This window comes from Rhinopithecus bieti, unplaced genomic scaffold, assembly GCF_001698545.2.
Source record: "Rhinopithecus bieti isolate Rb0 unplaced genomic scaffold, ASM169854v2 scaffold_1058, whole genome shotgun sequence".
Taxonomy (NCBI): domain Eukaryota; kingdom Metazoa; phylum Chordata; class Mammalia; order Primates; family Cercopithecidae; genus Rhinopithecus; species Rhinopithecus bieti.
The window spans coordinates 1,681,283-1,704,107 of NW_016803341.1; the positions used below are offsets into that span (position 1 = coordinate 1,681,283).

General features: G+C 58.8%; 1 protein-coding gene across 4 annotated transcripts; it reads left to right on the forward strand.

Annotated features, from left to right (window-relative positions):
* The first annotated feature begins 25 nt into the window (after positions 1–25).
* Positions 26–19,193, forward strand: CYP26B1 (cytochrome P450 family 26 subfamily B member 1). 4 transcript variants are annotated; one of them, XM_017876790.1, is made up of 6 exons: positions 26–838; positions 4,259–4,483; positions 12,981–13,256; positions 13,483–13,638; positions 15,074–15,358; positions 15,752–19,193. In XM_017876790.1, exons 1-6 carry the CDS (start codon positions 635–637, stop codon positions 16,142–16,144), a joined length of 1,539 nt encoding a protein of 512 aa, XP_017732279.1. In that variant the 5' UTR covers positions 26–634; the 3' UTR covers positions 16,145–19,193. The 4 variants fall into 4 exon arrangements, with proteins under 4 accessions (XP_017732279.1, XP_017732303.1, XP_017732290.1 ...); XM_017876814.1 differs by lacking the exon at positions 26–838 and adding an exon at positions 1,012–1,055; XM_017876801.1 differs by lacking the exon at positions 26–838 and adding an exon at positions 1,085–1,353.
* Positions 19,194–22,825: the final 3,632 nt, after the last annotated feature.

Sequence of the window (22,825 nt, forward strand, 5' to 3'; positions counted from 1 at the left end):
GGGACATTTGGGCTCCGGCCTCTCCACTCGCCTCAGCCAGGGAGCTTTCTCCCTCGCCCCCAAAGTTTCTGGGTTCGTTGGAATTTTTGGATTCAGGATTTTTTTTTAAATTCTTTTTTTACATAGGAATTTTGGGGCCATACTGCAATACTTTTGACAAATCGACCGCACTTCCTCTCCGCTAGCTCTCTGTCCCCTTCTTTTTTTCCGAGCAGGGAAAGGGGCTTAGGAGAGAGAGGCTCCCTCTGGACAAAGTTTTCCAAAGTTTTCCGAGTGTGATGGTAGCGGGGAGAGCAAACCCACCAGCTTGACTCACGGCTTCATCTCACCACCCCTTGAGCAGCCCCTAAGCCCGCTATAAAGGAACAAACAAACAAACAAACAAACAAAGTTACACCCCAGTCGCCTCGTGTCTCCTCTCTTCTTTTAGGCAATTTTTTTTCCTCCCTCTCTCCGCTCCCCTTGCAGCCTCCATTCCCCTTCCCTCGGCCCCTTCCTCCTCATTCTCTGTTTCGGCTGGAGGTGCCAGGACCCCGGCCGCAGCCTCCCCTCCCCGCCGCTCCGGTCCCCTCCCGTCTGGCCCTCCCCTCCCCCGCCGCGGCCAGCACAGCCAATCCCCCGAGCGGCCGCCAACATGCTCTTTGAGGGCTTGGAGCTGGTGTCGGCGCTGGCCACCCTCGCCGCGTGCCTGGTGTCCGTGACGCTGCTGCTGGCCGTGTCGCAGCAGCTGTGGCAGCTGCGCTGGGCCGCCACTCGCGACAAGAGCTGCAAGCTGCCCATCCCCAAGGGATCCATGGGCTTCCCGCTCATCGGAGAGACCGGCCACTGGCTGCTGCAGGTAAGGGCGCGCTCGCTCCGCTGCTCTCCGGGGTCCGCTAGCTGCGAGCGTTGGGCGGACGGAGCGGCGGGCCGGCCAGGGGGCGCCGGGAGCCTGAAGGCACTGGTCCCCGCCCCGCCCCTTCCCTCCTCTCTGCCGCAGCAGCCCAGGCTTCCCCAGCCCGCCGGCAGCGCGGTTCCAGGACCACTGGCGCTCGCTGAGCAGGTTCAGAGGGCTGGTAAGAGGGGTTCCTGGACCTGAAGGGGCTCCCAAGATGGACTTGCCTGGGTCGCGGCTGGCCTGGCATAGGGGCGTGGAGCGCCCTGGGGGCTCCCAGCGCGGCGCGATCCTGAGGGAGCTTCAGGTCCTGAGCCGCTTTCGCCGCCCCTCGGTGCTCGAAGCCCCAGTCGCCCTCGGCTCTCTGGGGTTGGCTGTGTCGCTGGGAGCCGAAAATTGAGTCGGAAGAGGAGGGGGCTGGTGGCAGCTTGAACTGCCGATTTAAAATTGTGTTCCGGCGGCGCCGTCGGCAGCGCCAGGTACAGTTGCCCTGGTCCGCGGTCCGCGCTGGTGTGCCTGTTTTGTGGTGGAAGAGGAAGAAGGTAACCCAAAGAAAAATGAGAAGCCTGAGAAGCCAGGGCTCTAGGCTTTCGGGGAAAAGGGTCTATTTACTTATTGGGTGGGGACAGTTTGGCAGGAGAGGGAAACTTGGGAGAGGTGAGTGTGGGATCCACAGAGAGAGTGCGTGTGTGCTTGTTGGATGCCGCACAACCCCACTCTGCTGGTGATAATGGGGGTGGGGCGCGTCAGGGACCAGACCCAGGTAGGTAATGGGGAGATTAACCTAGAGTTAACCTCATCAAGTGGTAGACAATCGCTTTTGCAATGTGATACACACCAGTTTTCTTCTTGGGGTAGGGGAGAGCCTCTGCAGTAACTGCGGGAGGTGTATTTGTGCATACTCGCGTTTGTTCTGTTAGCGGAAGCAGGGATGTCCTGAAACTGACAATCCCCGCACCAGAGAGGTGAAGCGAAAGGTGAGCGCTGGGACCTGTGGGTTTAGAGGTGCGAAAGCTTGGCTTGAAATTAACAGACGCGTGCAATCCGCGCGCTCGCGCGCGCGCGCACACGCGCACTCACCCTGCCCCTGGCCGAGTGACAGCGGAGCGGGGGCGGGGAGGGGGCTCGAAGTTCCTCTGCCCTGTGGTCTTTCCACGTCCCGGATTTGGCCCATCTCTTTTTGCGGTTGTTAGTGCAATGAGGTAGGGGTCCCTTCAACCAATGGAAGTATCCCCCCCCACCCCCGCAAAGAAATCCCCAGAGCCTTTCCCCTCGCCACCACACTTAAAGGGTCAACTGCAGCGGTGCTCTAGGCTCTGGGCCGCGAATTTAGGAAATAAAATAACTTGGGCAACGGCTCCCGCCTTTTGGAGCCAGTCTGCTGAATCCACCGTCTGTCACCACCCACCCCCACTTCGTTTCCTTACCTCTCTCTGCCCCCCTCAGGTTCCCATAACCTTTTCTCCGAATCCCACAAGAGCCCCTGGGGGTCAGCGTTCAACCTGCACAGAAGTTAGGGAGGAGGAAACCTACGCCTCCCCATCCCTCCAATCCGGGGCCCTAGATCTGGCGTGGGGGAGGGAAATAGGGGGTACGGGTACAGAGCGCCTAAGGGGTTAATGAGAGCCCTCTGAATCCCAGCGTTATTTTTTCGGAGTCATTTATCAGATTTTACGGGGGGACCTCCAAGGGCTCTCCGTTTCCACCGAGCGCCATCTAAACAGAGCTCAGGGCTAAAAATACAACATTTTTGTATAAATTGGACTCGCGGCCCGAGCGGCCGCCCCTATGAAAGTCCTCTTTGTGAAGACCGTGGAAACGGCAGACAAATAACTCTTTATTAATGCCACAAAAAACGCACTTTAATTATAGTTAGGCAGATCAGAGGCAGGGGTTGGGGGCGAGGCGGCGGCGACCACGGAAAATTCACAACCCAACTTTTGTGTTGAAAGAAAAGAAAAACAGAGGAAAAGAAGGAGAGGAAAGACGGAGAGTGAGACGGAGCGAGGGAGACGGGTACAGCAGACGGAGGGAGGGAACCCCTCGCCTCACCACCCGCTCTGTCGCACCCCACCTCCGCCTAGATTTTTCTTAAAGGGGTAGACGCCGTCTAGAAGGGCTGCACGGCGGGGGGAACTCTCCCCGTCCTCCAGCCTGGGAGGGGGACAGCGTTCTCGCGGCCCAGCCCCCCTCCTGGCTGCGCCGGCGCTCCCGGCTCGTTCCCCGTCGCGCGCTGGGGCCGGAGGCGCATGTGGAAAAGTGATTAGGGCTCCGGGTTCTGCAGAGTCACTTTTCGGCTGTACTGGGGTGTGTGCACATTTAGCTGGAGAATAGTTTTCCTTGGAAAAAAGAAAAGTGAGGAAGGGGACCAACCCGGGATAGGGAGACCGAGTTGTCCCCTCGGGGTTGCAGGACCAGGTAGATCTGGAGCCCAAGTCGGTACGCCGGTGGACTGGCAGGCGGGGCGGCTAGACAGGTGGCGCCCCTCCCCTTTTCGCCCGGTGCTGCCCCGGCAGGAGAAGGGTTAACGTGGGGTGGGGTAACCAGTGCCGACGTCAAAGGTGAGCAGGACACCCCTGCCCCCGCCCCTCTGAGGTCTCCACGGTTTCCGGTACCCGCGCCGGGCCGGCTCCGCCAGCCGCTTCGAGAGCCCGGCAGGGCCCCGGCCCCGTCATCCTCAGCTCGCGCCGCCACAGCCGGGGATCTGGTTACCTGCGCGGGTCGCCCTGCCCGGTCCCGCCCCGCCCCGCGCTCGGGTTCCAAACTCCAGGGCGGCAACCAAAGTCGGTCTCCGTTATTTCCAGGGCAAAATGCATTAGGAAAATCGCGGCTCTCGGCCCGTGACCCCACCCTGCAGAGTCCTCCGAGGGCCGCCGGGTCCCTGCGCGGGCCACACCGGAGAGCGGAGGAAACTCCAACCCCCATCTGTAGTTGCTGCCTTCGGGCACCAACCGCTTACCGCTATAAATAATCTTTGGCCTGCGGCCACCCCGCGGGGTCTCGCCAGCCCGTGGCCCGGAGCCTGGAAATATTTATTCCGAGAGGCTCCCGAGCGCGGGGGAGGGGGGTTGGAGGCGGAGACTCCCGCTTCGGGTCCAGCTGTCCGGGATACCTCTTTCCTCTCGAAAGTCATTACTAAAAAACAGCCTCCTGGGGGTGCCCCTGGGCCTCCGCCTCCTTGCATTATTTATTATCCTCTAGGCCCTACTTCCCAGTTCTTGTGCACGCTCTGAAAAATAAAACCTGCGTGCTTGTCTGTGTGAGTGTGTGTTTGGTGGGGAGAGGGGGCAGGTGACTGTGCCCCGCGTTGGGGTCCGCCACCCCTCCCTCGCGGGCCCTCTGCAGAAGTGCACCCTGAGAGAGACCCCGGTGTGGCTCCCGCAGGGTTCTGGCTTCCAGTCGTCGCGGAGGGAGAAGTATGGCAACGTGTTCAAGACGCACTTGTTGGGGCGGCCGCTGATACGCGTGACCGGCGCGGAGAACGTGCGTAAGATCCTCATGGGCGAGCACCACCTCGTGAGCACCGAGTGGCCTCGCAGCACGCGCATGTTGCTGGGCCCCAACACGGTGTCCAATTCCATTGGCGACATCCACCGCAACAAGCGCAAGGTAAGAACTCTGTCCTCTTTCTTCCGTGCACTCCCTCCCCTCACCTCGGGTCAAGGAGTTCCTGGAGCCCGGGGAATGTTCCCCTACCGAATCTGTGCCCCTCTTTGCACACCATGCTTGAAGACCCCGCAGTTCCCCGCCGACAAGGCCTCAAATCCGGATCCAGGGCCTGCTCCGGCCTCCCTCCTCTTGGTCCCTTATCATGCTGGCCGACTGCCGTGGGCACCACCAACGGTGACTTGGAAGAGCTTGAGCGTGCGGGATCTGGGGTGTCCAAAGCCTGTCCTTGCCTTGCTCCACAGAGCTGGAAAAGGAAGGGGGCGGGACAGTTGGCCGGCGTTCGCCTTTTCGCCACATTTCCCAGGGAATTCCGAGGACTGGAGAGCGATCATTCTAAAATCAAAGCTGCCCTTCCCACTACAGGCTGCTTGAAGGGAGGCGCGGGCAGGCGGCTGCGCGTGGAGGTTGGGGACAGCTTGTGGGCTGCCGTGGCTGGGCCTGGTCAGAGAAAGGTGCGGTGAGCCTTGGGCCGCGGAGCGCACGGGCCTGGGCCGTGGGGGCAGGGCGGGCGGGGGGAGAGCAGGCGAGGCACGAGCGGGGATCAAAGCGCACCCACCCCCCCGAAAGAGGAAGGGAAAGTGGGTGTTTATCCCTTGGATTTCCCGAGCGACTGGAGGAGGCGCGGAGGAGGCGCTCACGGGGCAGGCCTCCGCCCCTCCCGGCTGCGCTCGGCTACCAGCGCGGGCAGCACGTGCTGTTTGAACTGCAGTAACCCGAAAGCCGAGCCGGCGGGCGGGCCCGAAGCCGCCAGGAGGGGGGCCGCGCGACCTCCCCGACTCCATTTTTTTCCATTGGGTCAGAGGACTCACCCAGGTTTGAAACCTAAGGAAAGGGAGAGGCAGCTTCCCGTCCGGGAGCGGTGACAGACCGGGGAGGTGGGGAGGCGGACTCCCTCCGTCAGGGGCCGCATATGCTGTGGTCTTGGTGAAGATGGGGAGTGCTCTACTTGCAGACGCATCCTATAGCACTTGACGTTCTCTGAACAGCCTGTGAAGGGTAATTCTTAACTGCAGACAAAAGAAGGAGCGGTCAAACCGAGAAGGCTGGGCTGCATCACTGCCCCCACCCCGTTCCCTTATACAGCATGTATTTCAGGAACTGGAAACGGGCTCCCAAAGTCCTCTCTTCAATCTGCCCCACTCCTAGCTGGAAGCAGTTACCACAGCCTGGGGGCAGCGGGAGAGGGGTTCTGGGGAGTGGCTGGGAGGGGCTGGAGGCTTCGCAATGAAGCCTCGGTTTTTCAAAGGTGTTGGGCAGTTATTTTTCCCTCAGCCTTTGCGACTCCACCACAGGCCCATTCCAAAGAGCGAGGAGAGCGGAGACTCAGCTCCAAACGAGATGGCTGCTTCCTGAGCTCTGCTTTACAGAGGCTTTGGTCAGAGGGGTATTATTGTCCGCTTTTCACGGAAGGGGCCACTGAAGCGCAGAGCCGTAGAACGAGACTTGAACCAGGTCAGGAGACAAAAGAAAATTTCGGGGGGGAGCCTGCAACACCGGACTGCAGCGTCCACGGGAATAGTCTCTGGGCCCGGGAGAAGAGTCCTCTGTCCGGCCTGCCTGGGGCCGCTGGAAGCTGGGGTGGACAGTGAGGAAGGAGGTGTGGCCGGGACCAGAGTGTGGGGTGCAGAGGGCTTTGGGGTGAGGGTGTTGTCTTGGGGTTCCACCCACCCTGGGCCTGACTTGGACTGGGGCCTCCAGGTGTTGGCTGGGAAGGGCTTGCCTGGAAAGCCCCAAGGTTTTTTGGCCTACATTGTCCATTTAGAGGGGAGGGAGAAGGAAGGGAGGGCGCAGATGACCAGGAATATGGGGGAAGGGAGGGGGAGGGCTGGGACTGGGGTCAGGGCAGAAACTGAGAGCCTTGGCTGAGGTGTGATGGCTCCCTATTCAGAACAGCCAGTCCTTTAGCTCCCTGGGGGTGGGTGGGGAGTCACCAGAAGCTGGTTGATCCTGCCAGAGGCCTGAGAGCCAAATGCAGGGCCCCCTCTTTGTGTGTAGCAGTTTTATGCTTGCCATGTGAGGCATGTTGGCAGGGAGGGTCGAATGAGAAATGGGTAGTCAGCCAGATGAAAGAATTCTTCCCCCCAAATCTCCCTAAGTGATGATTTAAGTTTACTGAACTCCACGGAAGTCCTGGGGCTGGGTAGGTAGAATCTAGCTGGAAGCTAGGAGGACACTCAGGGCCACTGTTTCTAAATATCCATGTTGGTCCTGGAGAGAACTGCTCATCTGCTGAACCCAAGGCCTGGTGGACTGAGTGTGGCCAAGGTGGGGGCTGCTGGGTGCCACGCGCACCTCTTTATCTGGTCCATGCTGCAGTTAGGTGCCTGGCTGCAGTGTGGGCTGCTGGGCCAGGACTGGCCTGGTTAGGAGGTAGGAGCGGGAAGTGGGGCCCAGGTGTGCTGGGGCCCGGCTGGTGGGGAACTGGAGCGTCACTGTTTCCATTGGGGCTGGTGGCCCACCCTGCCTCTGGGAGGTCTGACCAGATGTGTTGGAGGGGGCTTCTCACTGCCATCACTGCGCTCCAGGTGTTTGCCCTGGCTGCCCTGGTGGTCTTGGGCCAGCAGGGGTGGGGTTGCCAGGGAAAAAGTCCAGAAAGTCTTGCCCAGTCTAACAGAATCATCTCTGGAAGCCAGGCCTGTGTCCTTGCAGCCAGGGCCTCAGACTCACTCCCTCCTCCTGGGTTACCCTTCCCCTGCCCAGGGCCTGGGGGTGTATCTGATGGATGGGGGAGGGACCCCATCCCTCTTTGTGTGTAGAGAGGCTGGAGTATTGCTGTAGAAGGGCAGATGGAGTCTGGTGAGGAAGGTGGGGGTGAGACAGTTGTCCAAAACATGGAGAAGGAGCTAGGAAATCATTCTAGAAGCTTCCTATGCCCAGTCCTACCCACCAGGATTGGGCCTCTCCTCTTCTCCTTTGGAGATAGGACTGGACCTCTATGCACCAAGAGGCCAGCAGCTTCAGGACACCCCAGACAGTGGCCTGGAGATACCCTCAGGGAACTTGGAGAGTATTTCAGGGGAGGGACTTAGCCTTGGAGCCTCTGAACTGGGGAGACCTCAGGAGTGATAGTCTTGCCCCTTCTACCCAGATCCCTGCCTACAGGGCCTTCTGGGCCTGAAGCCAAGGTGGGGGACTAGGCTTTGAAGGTAGAAGTCAAGAAACCCTGCCTGTCCATCCACCATCCCTGACTTTGGCCCTATCTTGGAAATCTTGTGCTCCTGGGGTCTGTGTTGGGATGGAGAGGCCAGGAGGTGCCTCAGCAGGAAGATGGTGCCAGGAGGACCCATGGTTATGGGGTCCCAGGGAAGGCTAGCCCACACCTGGCTCGCCTTTGGACCAAGGCACAACCTCTGGCCACACAGTCATGTCCACCAGGCTCAGCTCAGGGCAGAAGGTCCAACCTGTATTGGATGGAAGGCCAGTGGCACAGCCAGGCAGCTCTGCTGCTGGGAGCTCTGCCCCAGCCCCTTGGCATAGGCACAATGCCTTTGTTCTGCCAACACAAGTCCTTCACCCAAAAGTTACTGTAGCACCAGTGGGTGGGCACAGGGGCTGCTGAGGGGGCGGGTAGCAGCAGCGGATCTATCTGAAGGTCAGTGGGGGAGGGAGCCCACAGTCAGCTGCCAGGACGCCTGGGAGTGGGAACCTCCCTCTGCATGCCCTTGTGCCAGGCAGCAGGTGGGTGGGCGGCCTGGATGCGGGGGCCAGCCCTTCCCTCTGTCCCTTCTTTCTGTGTCCTTCTCCCAAGGCAGGGAGGGGTCCAAGGCTGTGGTACTGATGTGTTCGCTCACTCTCCCAGCCTTGGAAGATGAAGGTGGCCTTGGCGGGGAGTGGGAAGGTTTGGTGGGGTCTGCCCTGGCCCTGGGCCCCCCAGGCTGGCTGCTGTATCTGTCCTGGGTTCCCTAAGCCTAAAAGGAAGCAACTGCGGGGCCCTGAGACATGCCAGGATCACACCAAAGTGGTGGGGACAGCTGGCCTCACCCTGAGAGTGGACTTCACTGTAGAGGACAGTCCCCTTCAGGACCCTTGGATAAATTCAGAGCCCACCAGGGCTGGCAGAGGGCAGCTCTATGGAGTCTGGAGTGGTGGGAGGCAGGGAGTTCAGGGCCTCTGGTGGGTGTGGCCAGCCACGTTCTGGACTGTGACCTCGGGAGGCCCCTCCCAATCCACGGCTTTCTAAGGCGGGGTTCGTGGCGGCTGGAAGCGGGAGAGGTAAGAGCAGCTGGGCAAATCACAGATTCTGTGGCTTGGCAGGTGTCTGCCAAGTGCTGCCCGCCCCTCCCCACCTTGCCCCCCTTGTGCTGTAGGTATGTGTGGAAGAGTTAGGGCAGTGGGGAGCACGTCTCCAGGTGAGATGATCACAGCTGGAGTCAAATCAGGGGCAGGTGCTCTGCTCCAACCGCTGGAGCCTGTTGGGGGTCTGGGCCAGCCTCCCCACAACCAGAGGGGCTGAGTGTGCCCAGCCCCACAGACCCGGATTGGACATTTCCAGTTCTGGGTGAAGCTGCCTGGCATTTCCACTGGGCCAGGGTGAAGCTGAGGCAGCCAGGCAGCTGGGAAGATGACGTCCTCTCTTACCCCCCTTGTTTGAATATAAAGTACACACCTTGGCGTCACCCCTGTGCGGACGGCTGCCTCAGCGCCTGCCTGCCCTCTGTTATTCTTTCCACTCCGCAGGCCGAGGCTCCGGTGGCTTGGCCTGGTGGCCTGCCCAGGCCCCCACCCCTCCTGGGCAGCCGCTTCCATTCCTCCCAGTCTGAGTCACTGGCCTGGGCAGTGGGTCCCCGCTCCGGCTCTACTCGCTCCTGCTGCCCATCCATTTGTCCATCTGTCCACACCTGCCAGCAGAGAAGGGGGAGGCTATCTGGCTGAGCAAGCGCGGCCCGTAGGGCCATGGGGGTTCACAAAGCGACTCCCCTCCCAGGGCACAGGGTGAGAGGCAGGAGGAGTGAGGAGGCCTGCTTGGGGAGAATGCATTTGTAGAAACAATGATAGGGAATCTGAGCCTTCACGAGCCCCTGCTGGTGCCCCTAGACCCTTGTGGGATCAGCGCCCACTCCGGAGGGAGGGAGAGAACCAAGGGGTGGACTCCTGAGCCTATTGTGTCTTTGGGGGCTTGGCAGGGGAGCTGCCCAAAGCCATCCCTCAAGGCGACTGCCCAAGCCTCTGAGGCTGCAGCAGGTAAACCTGATGGGCGCTCCTGGTCTCCTGTGACAGTACCCTTGCTCTCCCCGGGCACCAATCCTGGTGGGAGTCCATACCTGCCACTCCCTCTGCAGGGCTTGGCCTGGGCCTGGGCTGGCTCCCAGTGACCTTTGTCCGGCATTCTTGGCTGACTTTTGGGAATTCCGAGGGAAGCCCCAGAAGGAAACAAAGCAGCCGTGGCTCCTGCTATGCCTGTGGTCAGGGAAGTAGCTCCGGGCCGAGAACCCTTCCTTTCTTCACAGGGAGCCGCTCCCCGGCACCTTCCCAGTATGCCGGAGTCCTGACCCAGCAGGCGGTGGCTTCAGACCCAGCGCGCCCTGACGCAGCCCTGACCGCCCTCTGCCCCAGCCTGCGCCTCTGCCTCCACCCGTCCTTTGTGGCGGGTGGTGGTTTCAGAGCTGCCCTGGCTTTGGGAAGTGCCTGCGTTGTTACACCTGGGCACAGACCCAGGGATGAGGCCCTGGAGGCTTCCTAGGGCCTGGGAGGCCCCTATGCCTGTGGAGCAGCTGGGCCAGAGGCAGGGGCATGGACCTGGTGACCTCTGAGCCCAGCCCCTCGGGGCCAGTGTGCCCTCCACCCACCTTTGCTGGGATTCTCATTTGGGGGATTTCTCCACCTCACGGTGAGCTCTGAGGAGCGTCATGGACAGCCTGGCGGAAAGGCCCTCAGAACGGCCAGTCAGGCCTCTCATGAACCCAGCGGGGAAACAGCTCCAGGAGGGGCAGCGGCCTGCTGGCTGTCACTCAGCTAGTCAGACACTGGCTGAGACAGTGTCCTGGTCCTGCCTTCACTTTCCTTATAGAAGCCCCAGCCCCAGGGGCCTGCAGGTGCCGGGTGGCAGTGGTTTTTCCGGCTCATTCTAGCTCCTGGCCTTGCCCATGGACCCCTTCCCTCCAGGGGTCAGGTGTGGACCCCTGCCCTTGGAGTCCTTCGGTCAGTCCCTGGGCCCTTCTCTCTTCCTAGACTATCCCTGCCTGCCCTCCAGGGCCCCCAAGGCCTGGGAAGGAGCAGTTCAACCGGCCATCGCTAGAGGGCGCAGGAAACGGAACCCACGGGACAAGGCAGGGCTTGTCTGTGGGTGAGGTGTGGGCCCTCTGTGCTCCCCCTTTTTAAACCCTGGGATGGCCCCTCCTGGGCCACTGTAGCCCACATGGGGTGTGTGCGTGGGGGCTGGAAGGCACTGCCCAGGGGATTCGAGCATTGACAAGTTCGGGGCCACTTGGAAGGGATAGCATCTACTTAGGGGCAGGTGGGGGCTGCTGTTCAGGTGCTCAGTGGATTGAAGGGAGGCCTCCTGGCTCCACCTCACTGTTTACAGATGAGGAAACTGAGGCTTGGGGGAGCGGGTAGCCACTTGGCCATGATCACACTGGAAGTTGCTGGATGATGCACAGTTACAACTCAGCCCCTTTCCTGTCACCCCACCGCATCTTAGAGCCCGCCAGTTTCTACTTTGACTGGGCCTGGTGGACGTGGCCTCCAGGGCACGGGGTGAGAGGCAGGAGGACCAGGTCTCCCATGTGCTGGGGGCCCTGGCCAGCCCCTACCCTGCACCCTCCATGACAGAACACCTAGTCTGTCCTGGGCTGGCTGGCTCTGGGCCAAGTATGACCTCTTTGGCCCTCCCCGTCCCACCTCTGGCCTCCCTGTCCTGCCATGGAGGCCTGGTAGCCGCAGAGTGATTTTCCTGTCCTGGTCTTGTTTCCTGATGCACTTTCCCCTCCTGTGTGCTGCTGTCTGCCCACCCTGTGGCTCTCTGCTGTCTGTAAGGGGCCCTTCACTGGCCAGTGCTGGGCTTTAGAAGAAGTGCCCCTTCTCATTCCCCCAAGACCCTTCACTTGCCCAAGGGCTGAACCTGGAATCCTAAGGACATGAGGGTTGGGGGTTGAAGCAAACAAGCATTGCCTTTATCCATCACTCTCTGAAGGGAAGCAGCAGTTAGAGTCCCCTGGAAATTCCCTCGGACCCCCAAAACTGGGCAAGGTGTGAATGACCCATCTGGACTTGGGCTGATCTAGGCGACCTCCTATCATCCTTCTACCTCTCTGCTGTCTCTCTGTAGCAGGAGCGGCCCCAAACAGTGCAGGCCTCTCTGCCCCTTGCCGGCCTCCTGCCCTCCCTCCCTCCCTCCACCGGGAATTTCGGAATGAAAGTGCTATTGTGAACGCCTGGCTGGGCCACTGAAGGGCCAGCACTGTTATTTCTGCAAACCAGCCCTCCCATTAGCCATGCAGGGCCCAGGCCAGGAAAATGTTACCTTTCCTCCCCGAGCTGACTCCAGGGGAAATTCTCACATTTACAGTTTGTGCGGTGGTTGTGTTTGGGGGGCAGTTGGGGAGGGCGGCGCGTGTGTGTGGTTTGCATGGGGTAGGGGGGCTCCCTCTTCCGCACTGTCCCTCCCCTCCCAGCCTTTGCTTGGTGCTAGTAGTGGGGTGCTCCCCTTCTCATCTGAACTCTGGTGGGATGGAGGTTGCTGCTTATGAGCGAGACCCACAGGCTATCGGTAAATAAACTAACGTGCTCCCGTCTCCTCCACACATGAAAACATGTGCGGGGGAGTCCTGGGTGAGGAGGGCAGCAAGGGGGGCTGCGCAGGCAGCCGGGAGGACGGAAGACAGGGAAGTGGGAACAGGACTCACTGCCTCCTTACAGTGGCCCTGGAAGATGCAGGGAAGTCACAGGGCTTCTGGTTGTCTTTGTGATCTTTGGGGGTGGAAAGCCATTGCCCCCATTCCCCCGCTGCTTTTGGACCTGACCACACTGAAGACCTTTTCATGGCACAGCTGTTAATAAACTTACTAGAATCTGCACGCAGTAGGTGTTTTCCAGCAAGTGATGACAATTTTGGTTCCCAGGAAGTCCTGCTTGAGGTCTAGTCTCAGGCTCTCTTGCTGTCCCCCGTGGAGTAGCTATCGCCCGATGGCCTTCCCCTACTTTCCTGTACAATCCAACGACTATGCTCCACTTCTCCCAGGCACTTCCATCCTGTGTCCCGGGATTCCAAAATGGGCTTCTGCAATGGAAGGGTGGTTCCCCGCTCAGCTGCCACTTGTGCCCCATGCAAGCCACATCCCTCAAAGACTTGCTGGCAGCTGGCCTGCCCAGCTCCCAAAGCTGTTATTGTGTGGAAGCTGAAGTTCTCTTTGGTCACATTCATTCTTCAGGCAGAGTGAGGGGCTGGCCGGGGCGGGCTGTGCCAATCTGCTCACCCACCTGCCTCTCTGCCTTCCAGGTCTTCTCCAAGATCTTCAGCCATGAGGCCCTGGAGAGTTACCTGCCCAAGATCCAGCTGGTGATCCAGGACACACTGCGTGCCTGGAGCAGCCACCCCGAGGCCATCAACGTGTACCAGGAGGCGCAGAAACTGACCTTCCGCATGGCCATCCGGGTGCTGCTGGGCTTCAGCATCCCCGAGGAGGACCTTGGGCACCTATTTGAGGTCTACCAGCAGTTTGTGGAGAATGTCTTCTCCCTGCCTGTTGACCTGCCCTTCAGTGGCTATCGGCGGGTGAGCACCCAGGGCCTGGGAGGAGAGGAGCAGGAGCATCCATGAGCCCCCTCTCTGGGGATGGGTGGCTGACCTGACCCCGGAGTGGGCACCTAGGCACAGGGCACATGGACAAAGGGGAGAGGTGTCAGCGTGGGGTAGGAGGAGGCTGGAGTCATCCCTGGTGGTCCCAAGGCTCGGATGGGAGCCTGCCCTTCTATATGAGTGACAGCCCTTCCCGCCGCAGGGCATTCAGGCTCGGCAGACCCTGCAGAAGGGGCTGGAGAAGGCCATCCGGGAGAAGCTGCAGTGCACGCAGGGCAAGGACTACTCGGACGCCCTGGACCTCCTCATTGAGAGCAGCAAGGAGCACGGGAAGGAGATGACCATGCAGGAGCTGAAGGTGGGGTGGGCGTGTGCCCCTCGCTGGCAGCACCAGCACCCAGGCTCCATTCTGAGCTTTCCTTGGGTGGAAATGTGCCTTGCTCTTTCTAGCCCCTGTAGTCTGGCCCCACACACGCTTTCTGAGCAGTGGCTGGAGACCGCGAAACCAGAAGCGAAGTCTGTGTCCCCGCCCCTGCTCTGCAGGATGCCATGGGGTGCCCTCCCTTCTCTCCCCATGGCCTACAGGGAGCTCAGGCCTGGGAATGATCTCGGTTCATTTCCTAGTCCCAATATCCCTGGGAGACCATCTAGGGAAATGCAGGCCCACAAGGGGAAACCACTTGCTTGTCGTTAGCCTCAGCCCTTGGGGAAGAGCAGGGGAGATTTGGATGTGAGGTCTCCCCCACCCCCAGGCTTTTCAGGTTGCTGGCACTTTGCATGCCCTCCCACCCCCCTGGCCCCTGGTGATCCCGGCTGTGCTCCGCGCAGGGCCTGCTTGCCCTGCTTTGGACAGATGTTTCACCGGAGGAGGGCTCACTCGCCCATCCCCACCTGGGCTCTGCAGGCCCACTCTGCTGCCGGGTGCCCACAGACGCTCACTGCAGCCTCCCCTGCCCACTATCTTTGCCTCCCCGTATTCTAGCTCCAACTTCTTTCCTGGGGAGCTAGGAAGAGCCAGAGTGGCTTTTCCACTATAACAAGCTTTGTGATTTATGGGTGTTACCATGGCCAGTAATGGACCCAGGTCCCTTCATTCCCCTCTCTGGGCCCAGAGTTCACATTTGTAAAATGCAGGGCTTGCTATGAGATGGTCTGCTGGGGCCTTTCTATGGGGAACCCATGGCCCTGGTGTCCTGCTCCCCAGAGAGCCCTGGCAGGGTCTTTAGGTCCTCAGGAGGTCACCTCCCCTCAGCCTCATCCCAGGTCTCCAGGGGAGTGGCCCCAAGCTGTGGCCCCAGGCTGTGGCCCCAGGCAGCCTCTCAGACCCCATTGGCTCCCCTGACTACCCACCGAATGTCCTCCTCCTGCAATGGAGGAAGGGGCTGGCGCTGCATCCCCCACACACGCACATGCACACCTGCTGCGCAGGGCCTTGCTCCTTGGGATTTGTTCTTTTTCTCCTGTGAGCCCATTGCATATCAGGCCTGTGGGGCTGGCCCAGGAACCCAGCAGTGAGTGAGGAGTGGCCCCACTCCAAGGGACTGGCGCCAATGCTTCTGCCCTGGGTCACAGCAGTTGTGTCTTCTGCCCAGCCAGGAACTGGCTGTGACCCCCGTGTCCATCGTGACACTAATGCTCTGGCAACATGAGACTCAGAGAAAGCAGAATTCACTGCAGGAACCAGGCAGGGCCCAGCACAGATGACCTGGGCACACGGGCCACTGGCCGAATGGGGTAGCCCCTGCCTGGCTGAACCCATACCTCCAACAACGCTTGTCCTCTGTGCCCTGCAGGACGGGACCCTGGAGCTGATCTTTGCAGCCTATGCCACCACGGCCAGCGCCAGCACCTCACTCATCATGCAGCTGCTGAAGCACCCCACCGTGCTGGAGAAGCTGCGGGAGGAGCTGCGGGCTCATGGCATGCTGCACAGCAGTGGCTGCCCCTGCGAGGGCGCACTGCGCCTGGACACGCTCAGCGGGCTGCGCTACCTGGACTGCGTCATCAAGGAAGTCATGCGCCTGTTCACGCCCATTTCCGGGGGCTACCGCACTGTGCTGCAGACCTTCGAGCTCGATGTGAGAGAGGCTGGGCCTGTGGAGCTGGGGGTGATGGGGAGTGGGGCATCGGGATAGGGGCAAGGCGGGAGACCAGCCTCCATTTCAGGGACATCAGGCCTGATGGGGAGACAGTGCTTACTTTCAGTCTCATGGGAGAAGTGCGCCCCAAATGCATCAGGTGAAGCCAAGTCGGGTGTTATATGTGAAGTCACATGTGCACATCTACAGATAAGGGCTTGGACTAACATACTGAGTGGGGCTGGCTGGCCAGGCCTGGGGGGCCACAGTGGGGTGTCTCTAGGAAGAGACAGGTCTTGAACATCTGGGGCTGAGCAGGCAGGGGCAGTCCTAGGCCCTCCGTGTGTTACTCCGGTTCTCACCACCCGCTCCTGGGCCCCCATCTCGCTCCAGGGTTTCCAGATCCCCAAAGGCTGGAGTGTCATGTACAGCATCCGGGACACCCACGACACAGCGCCTGTGTTCAAAGACGTGAATGTGTTCGACCCCGATCGCTTCAGCCAGGCGCGGAGCGAGGACAAGGACGGCCGCTTCCATTACCTCCCATTCGGTGGCGGTGTCCGGACCTGCCTGGGCAAGCACCTGGCCAAGCTGTTCCTGAAGGTGCTGGCGGTGGAGCTGGCCAGCACCAGCCGCTTTGAGCTGGCCTCGCGGACCTTCCCCCGCATCACCTTGGTCCCTGTCCTGCACCCCGTGGACGGCCTCAGCGTCAAGTTCTTTGGCCTGGACTCCAACCAGAACAAGATCCTGCCGGAGACAGAGGCCATGCTGAGCGCCACAGTCTAACCCAAGGCCCACCTGCCTCAGCCCAGCCCAGGCAGCGGGGTGGTGGTGGTGGGAGGTAGAAACCTGTGTGTGGGAGGGGGCCGGAATGGGGAGGGCAAGTGGCCCCCATACTTGCCCTTCCCTGCTCCCCCTCCCTGGCAAACCCTACCCAAAGCCAGTGGGCCCCATCCTTCCTAGGGCCGTGCTCCACTTCTGGCTCCCGGTTCCCTCCAGCCACTCCCCATTTCCCATCAGCTCAGCCCCTGGGAAGGGCGTGGTGGGGGCTCTGCATGCCCGTGACAGTGTTTGGTGTCAGCGCGTGCTACAGTATTCTTGTGATGTTCTGAAATGCTCCCTTCCCTCCGTTCCTTTTGGACCCTTTTAGCTGGAGCCCGGGGACGGGAAGAGCGGTGCCCCCTTTGGTGCACTCTTCAGCGCCTCCCTCTGCTGCGCCCCCACTGCATCTGCCCAGGAGCAGCATCCTGGGTAGCAGAACAGGAGTCAACCTTGGCAGGGTGGGGGCTGCCTCCAACCTGGAGACTGCCCTTCCCTGTGCCCCGTTCCCACCCTGCCTCACCGGTTTGAACATTTGAAATTACCTATTGCTGCTACTTGTTCTGTCCTCCGACCTTGGGGCAAAGGAGCCCCAGGCCCTGTCTCCCCAGCATCCTCCCTGGTGGCCCTGGGCAGGTGCACTGACACCCCCACCTTCCCATCCCCTGCTGAACCGGGCCCTGTTACACACACGGGCCTGAGGCCCACGGCTCATGTGCTACTTGCCCCCATATTTATTCACTGATAGAGAATCTTGGGGATGCTGGGGTCTGGAGCGAACATCTCCTCCCCTTCACGCCCTAGCCTGTGTTCCAGCTGTCTTGGCAAGACTTCTGTGAGTGAAGACGAAGGGGTCTGTGGTCAAACCCAGCCCCCGGGCCTAGGGTTGAAAGCCTTCTCCGGCTCCAGGCATTATTTGGGTTTAATCTTGGAGGCTCACTCCTGGGCTGAATGAAGTCCAGTGCCTCTGCCTTGTCCCTGGTGGAGATGGGACATGGCCCATTGCCCCCTCCCTCTCCTGTCAAAAACCCTGATCAGGTAGATTTGGAGGCGGCCGCCATTTCCTGCTTGGCCCCTGTTCACCCCAGTGCCCCTGACTCCAGTGCATCAGTTTGGGGAAGGATACGGGTTCTTCTGACGGGGAGCCAGGGCCTCCGTCTTCCCTTCCTTAACCCTCCCCCTTTGCCCTCCACCCTGTAAAAGGTGTCCTTGAAGTCCCTTCCACCTCTATGCCACTGTCTGCTTAGCCCAGCTCAGGGGTGGGGAAGAGGCGAAAGCGTGGGGGAGGTGAGTGCAGCGGCAGTTCTGCCTCGGAGCTGACTCCAGGGCCCTGTGTGGTCTCCGGACAGCTGCGGGAAGGCTGCTGCAGCTAGAGCTGACGAGGCGGCTATGTGCAGTTTGTCAGGGGGATTGGGTTGAAAACTGGCCAGTCAGGATGACTGGGTGAAAGAGGAGTAGCTCCTACCACTGGCGTTTTGAGTGTTGGCAATTTGGGGTGCCTCCTGGGGATGCTGTGGGGGCCTTTGGTGAGTCTCTAAGCAATTGTGTCTGTTTTCAGATTTCCCTTGCCTTTGTGTTTCTCTATTGGTTTTTGAAACATCAAAAACCAATTTGGTTTTGTAAAAGCAATGAATCTTCTTTACAAGAAAATCGAAAACACAGAAGAATGAAGGACATGCCAGTCCCCGATTGCTGCTGTGAGCACCTCAGCGGCTCCCTCCAACCAGATACCGTAGGCAGCCCCACAGACTGAGCCTGGCCCCACAGACTGAGCCTGGCCCCACTCACTGCCACCTTGACGATGGACTATAGGAACGGGCCCATACCACACAGACTGCTCTCCAATCCCCGAGTCTCAGATGTTTCATTTATTTCCTACTTTTCCACTACTAAAAAACAGTGTGGAACAGACATTATTGGCAAAATTGATCATCCCCAATCCTGAAAAACAGGCCGGAATGGGTAAAGACTTGTCAAAGCTTGCAACATAGCTACATGGTGCACCCGAACCTGTACCCACCCATTCCCCCAACACAAAACGAGTGTCCGGAAGGTTCATTTGCCTTTAAACTGATCCAGCTGGCCCTAAACCAATTGTTTTTGACTGAGTATCTAGGAGAGCAGTAAGTGGAACTTCAGACAACAAACCCACTGGGTCTGGTCCAGGTGACGGGCAGGAGGCATGGGGCTGGGAGGTCTCAGGGGCCTTGCCTGGGGGTGGCCAGCCTGGTAGGGGGCAGAGAAGGAAAAGCTGAGGGGGGTTCCTGTGAGGGAGGAAAGAAGGATCATTTGCCCCGCTGGGTATCAAAGGCAATGAGAAGAGAGCCGAAGAAAGCTCTGGCTGGCTGACAGGACCCCTGTGTTGTAATTGGTCCCTCCTTTCAGCTCTCTGGTGAGATTCCCGTGTCTGTGTGTGCGTGTGTGTTTCATAGAGCTAGCGTTAGATGGGTGATGTTTCTTACTTATCATCCCTAACTATTGTAACTTGACCTTAAAAAGACAAAACCCCACAAAACTCTTCCTGCCACGGGCTTGCAGATTGAAGCACTTTCGATGTTGGGCGCTGGCGTTTGTGTTCTGGGCACCACCGTGACCCTGCCCAGATGGCTATATTATTTTATACACAAACATGTTTTTCATAAATGTTATAATTTTGTGTCTGTCTTTATAAACTATTATAAGTGCTATTTTTGTTATAATTCAAAATAGATATTTAGTATAAAGTTTTGCTGTTAAATATTTGTTATTTAGTAAAATATGAATTTTGTTCTATTGTAAACATGGTTCAAAATATTAATATGTTTTTATCACAGTCGTTTTAATATTGAAAAAGCACTTGTGTGTTTTGTTTTGATATGAAACTGGTACCGTGTGAGTGTTTTTGCTGTCGTGGTTTTAATCTGTATATAATATTCCATGTTGCATATTAAAAAAATGAATGTTGTGCATTTTGTGATTTTGGAAATACTCAATGTGGCTCTTTTATAGGCTTCTATAATAAACCGTGGGGACTCGCCCTTGTCTCCGTTGCCTCTCTGCTCTCTGCCTTCTCAGCCTTACTGAAAGGGTCCTCCCTGGCCACCTGTGTTCACATCAGCAACGCCCCATCCACCTTGTCAGTTAGGAAGTTCTTCCCTAAAACCGTCCCGTGAGGCCAGTTCGCCATTCCTTGCGTGCAGGCACAGAGATCTGTGACAGAGTCCTGGGAGGAGGAGGTTCCTTGGGGAAGGAGAAAGAGAATCAGTCAGCCTATATGGGGAGGGGCAGCTGGGAGGACGCTCCGAGTGTGGCCATGGCTGGCTGTGCCAGGTGTTTCGGGGCTGGACAGGGGGACTGAGAGCGCTGAGTCTGTCTTATTAACTTGAGCGAGGACACTGATGTTCACAGTCACGTGACAAATTAGGGCGCAGAATTCAGTTCTTCTGACGTCTGGCCTCGCGTCCCATGCCAGCACTTCTCAAAGCCTGTTTCATGGGTGTTGTGGGATCACATAGATTCCATGATCAAATGAGTTTGGGAAATGGGCTAAACACAGTCATCCTGGTTCCCCTCCTGCAGGCCTTGTCAGAACCTTGAGCCACAGGATGTGTAGCCTCAGGGGTAGTAGAGTGTGGGGTGAACATGGGCTGCAGCATTCTCCAGGCCTATTTGAGGACTGAAACCCTGTCCTCTTTCGCCGATGATCACATTTCATGGAAAGAGCCACGGCCTATCACAGAGGCCTGAGGCGAGGACCTGTGATGGGCATAGCTTTCAGTGCTGAGAAAACCCCAGGTGGTTCCCGGGATTGAGGGGCTGTGGTTGGGGAGGGAGGGCAATGAGAGACAGAGCCTTGGCCCCTGGAGCTGCACACTGGGAACCAGGAAAGGCCACAGCGTGGCCAGGCTGGCCCCAGCTTCCGCCCTGCCCCGGTCCCATCCCCACAGCCTGAGGGGGAAGGCCCACCCCTGAGCTGGCCTGAGAAGAGCCTTTTCGCGGCTGCAACGTTTCTTTTCCGTACAGTCAAGTCAGACCCAACCTCAGCTCAGAGTACCCTGGCCCAGGCACACCCTGAGGTGTAGGGCCTCACTCTGCCGAGGTCTCAGAGCCTCGCCACCCGGAAAAGAAGGACCCAGCATCAGAGCAATGTCACCAGAGCAGGACGCTCAGCAATCCTACCCCAGCTCACCTGCTCTGGCGTCCTTTCTGCCTCACCTCTCCTCCGCACTGTGATACGGCCCCCATCCTCCACTCTCCCCGGGTGGGGAAAGGGGCAGGGGGACTTTTCTAAAGCCACAAAAAGCAGAAGGTAGTACTGGTGGCCTGCCCCACCCGCACATGCCCTCTCCAAGGGGCTCCCTTGGACAGAGGCCCCCAGCATCCTGAGAAGCAGTGAAAAGCCCCAGCTTCCGCAGGGAGTCGCGCCAAGAAAGGCGGTCATTTTCCAGAGAGTAAATTCCATCCCTCCTGGTGGAATGCCCCGCGTGGCAGCCGAGGCAATGAAAGCATGGTCCCTGGGCTGCCCTCGGCCTGACCACCCTGCTTGGGGTAGGCAGGCCCAGCTGGGCAGGCGGCTGGCCCTGTCATCACCCGGGCTGTCCTTGCCTCTCCTCCATGGGCCCAGTGGGTCAATGACGTCCCCAACACGGTCGCCTACCCTCGGGATCTCCCAGCCTGGAAGGAGAACACAGACCGCTGTGGACAGGCAAACATGGACTCTGTTTGTCCAGGGGTTGGGGCGCCAGTTTGGAGGGAACTCACAGACCGCACATTCTGCCACCTCCCTGCACTTTTCCAAAACAGCCTGGTCTTTGCTGGGCCGGGTTGCCCAGGGTGGCCGGGGCTGGGAGCCAGGAACAGAGCTGGGGAAAGCAAGGCTAGGGGGCCAGCGTGGGGGGTAATCAGATGAGGAGAGAGACACGGCTCTGCTGGCTCTGCTTAGCTCTGACATGCCTTGGAGGGGAGACGGAGAAGCAGGCAAGGGGGGAAGAGGGAGAGAGGGACAGATGAAGAGAGGGAGGAGAGAGAGGGAAAGGAGGTACAGAAGTGAGGAGACGGGGAGGGGGAGAAAACAGAGAATGCCCATGTCTGGCCTCCCAGGAGATTCTTATTCCAGCCCCTTTAGCTTTGGCCTCCTCCCTGTGGAAAAAATGCCCTGTGTCCCTAAGCACTGGTGCTCTGAGACTCTGACCTCCTCCGTGGCTCCTCCGTCCTGCACAGCAGGCAAGGGACAGGGGACCCCAGAAAGGTTTCCATGTGAGTGGGGTGCTGTAACACCCTCAGGCTGTTTGAAGCACAGCAAGGGCTCTTTGGCTACCAGTAGCCATGGGGCTGGGGGCTGGCCCAGCTGAGGGTACCAGGCTCCTTGGGAGGCAGGTGAGCCTGGGTAGTATCCACCTGCGTGGCTCTGGCCCCTCCTTCCTGGCTGGTCGGCACCCACGGAAGTCCTGGCTATGGCACGCCTTCCTTCCTGAAGTTTCCTCTTCTGGGACTCGGGCTTAGATTCCCTCTGAGTCAAATGTTACGTAGAGCACATCGTGAGTGGCTCTCCTGGAGTGGTGGCCCTGGAGATGCGCGTGGAAGGCCTTGCTCTGAGCCCGGAGCTGCAGAGGTCAAATGGCAGCCCCCTACAAGGACTCCGCTTGGTCTAATTTGGGTCACATGCCCATCCTTGGCCAGGAGGATGGCTTCCTCTGATTGGTTGCCTTGGAGAGGGGTCAGAGGGGTGGTGGAGGTTTGGCGACCCAAGGTAGAGAGGGGAAGGAAGTGTAGGAAGGGACAGGTGGATGTGAACGTTACTTCAGAGCACAACAGAGGTGGGAGGGGAAGAAACTATCAAGCGGGGGAAGAGCACATCCCTGGATTGTGCCAGGGATGCCAGAAGGAAGGTGGGCAATGAGCGACATTTTAGGAGTGGAGACACTATAAATGGAAGCCCTCACCGCTTCCCGTGAGCTTGTTTGCCCTCCTATGGTATCAATTCCTTCTCTTGCCATGCTCCCAAGGGTTTTGTGTGACTCTGTGTGTGTGTGTGTGTGTGTGTGTGTGTGTGTGTGTGTGTGTGTGTGTACTGTTTAGCTTGAAGTAATTATAGATTCACAGGAGGTTGTAAAGATAGCACAAGAGAGGTCCTGTGTACTCTTCACCTTGTTGTGATTGTAGTGGAATCTCAAAGTAGGAAATGGACATTGGTACAATGGATAGTAACGCACCACACGACAATGTCGTTTCAGTCAATAACGGACCTCACAGTCAATGGTGGTCCCGTGTGATTATATAATGGAGCAAAAATATTCCTACCACCTAGTGACATCGTAGCATAACACACTACCTTTTCTATGTTTGGATACACAAATGCCACTGTGTTCAGGGCTGGACAGGGTGACCGAGAGCACACAGGATTGTCCACAGTATTCAGTACAGTAACAAGCTGCACAGGCTTCTAGCCTAGGGGCAATAGGCCGTACCATACAGCCTAGGTGTGTGGCAGGCTCTACCGTTGACGTTTGTGTAATACATTCTATGATGATCTCATGACAAAATCGCCTGACAGGCGATTCTGAACGTATTCTCTGAACGTATCCCTGTTTTTAAGTGACATGTGACTGGATGGGTGCAGTTTGTTGCCCTTTTATCACCTGTAGATGTGTGGACCAACCACGGCAATGC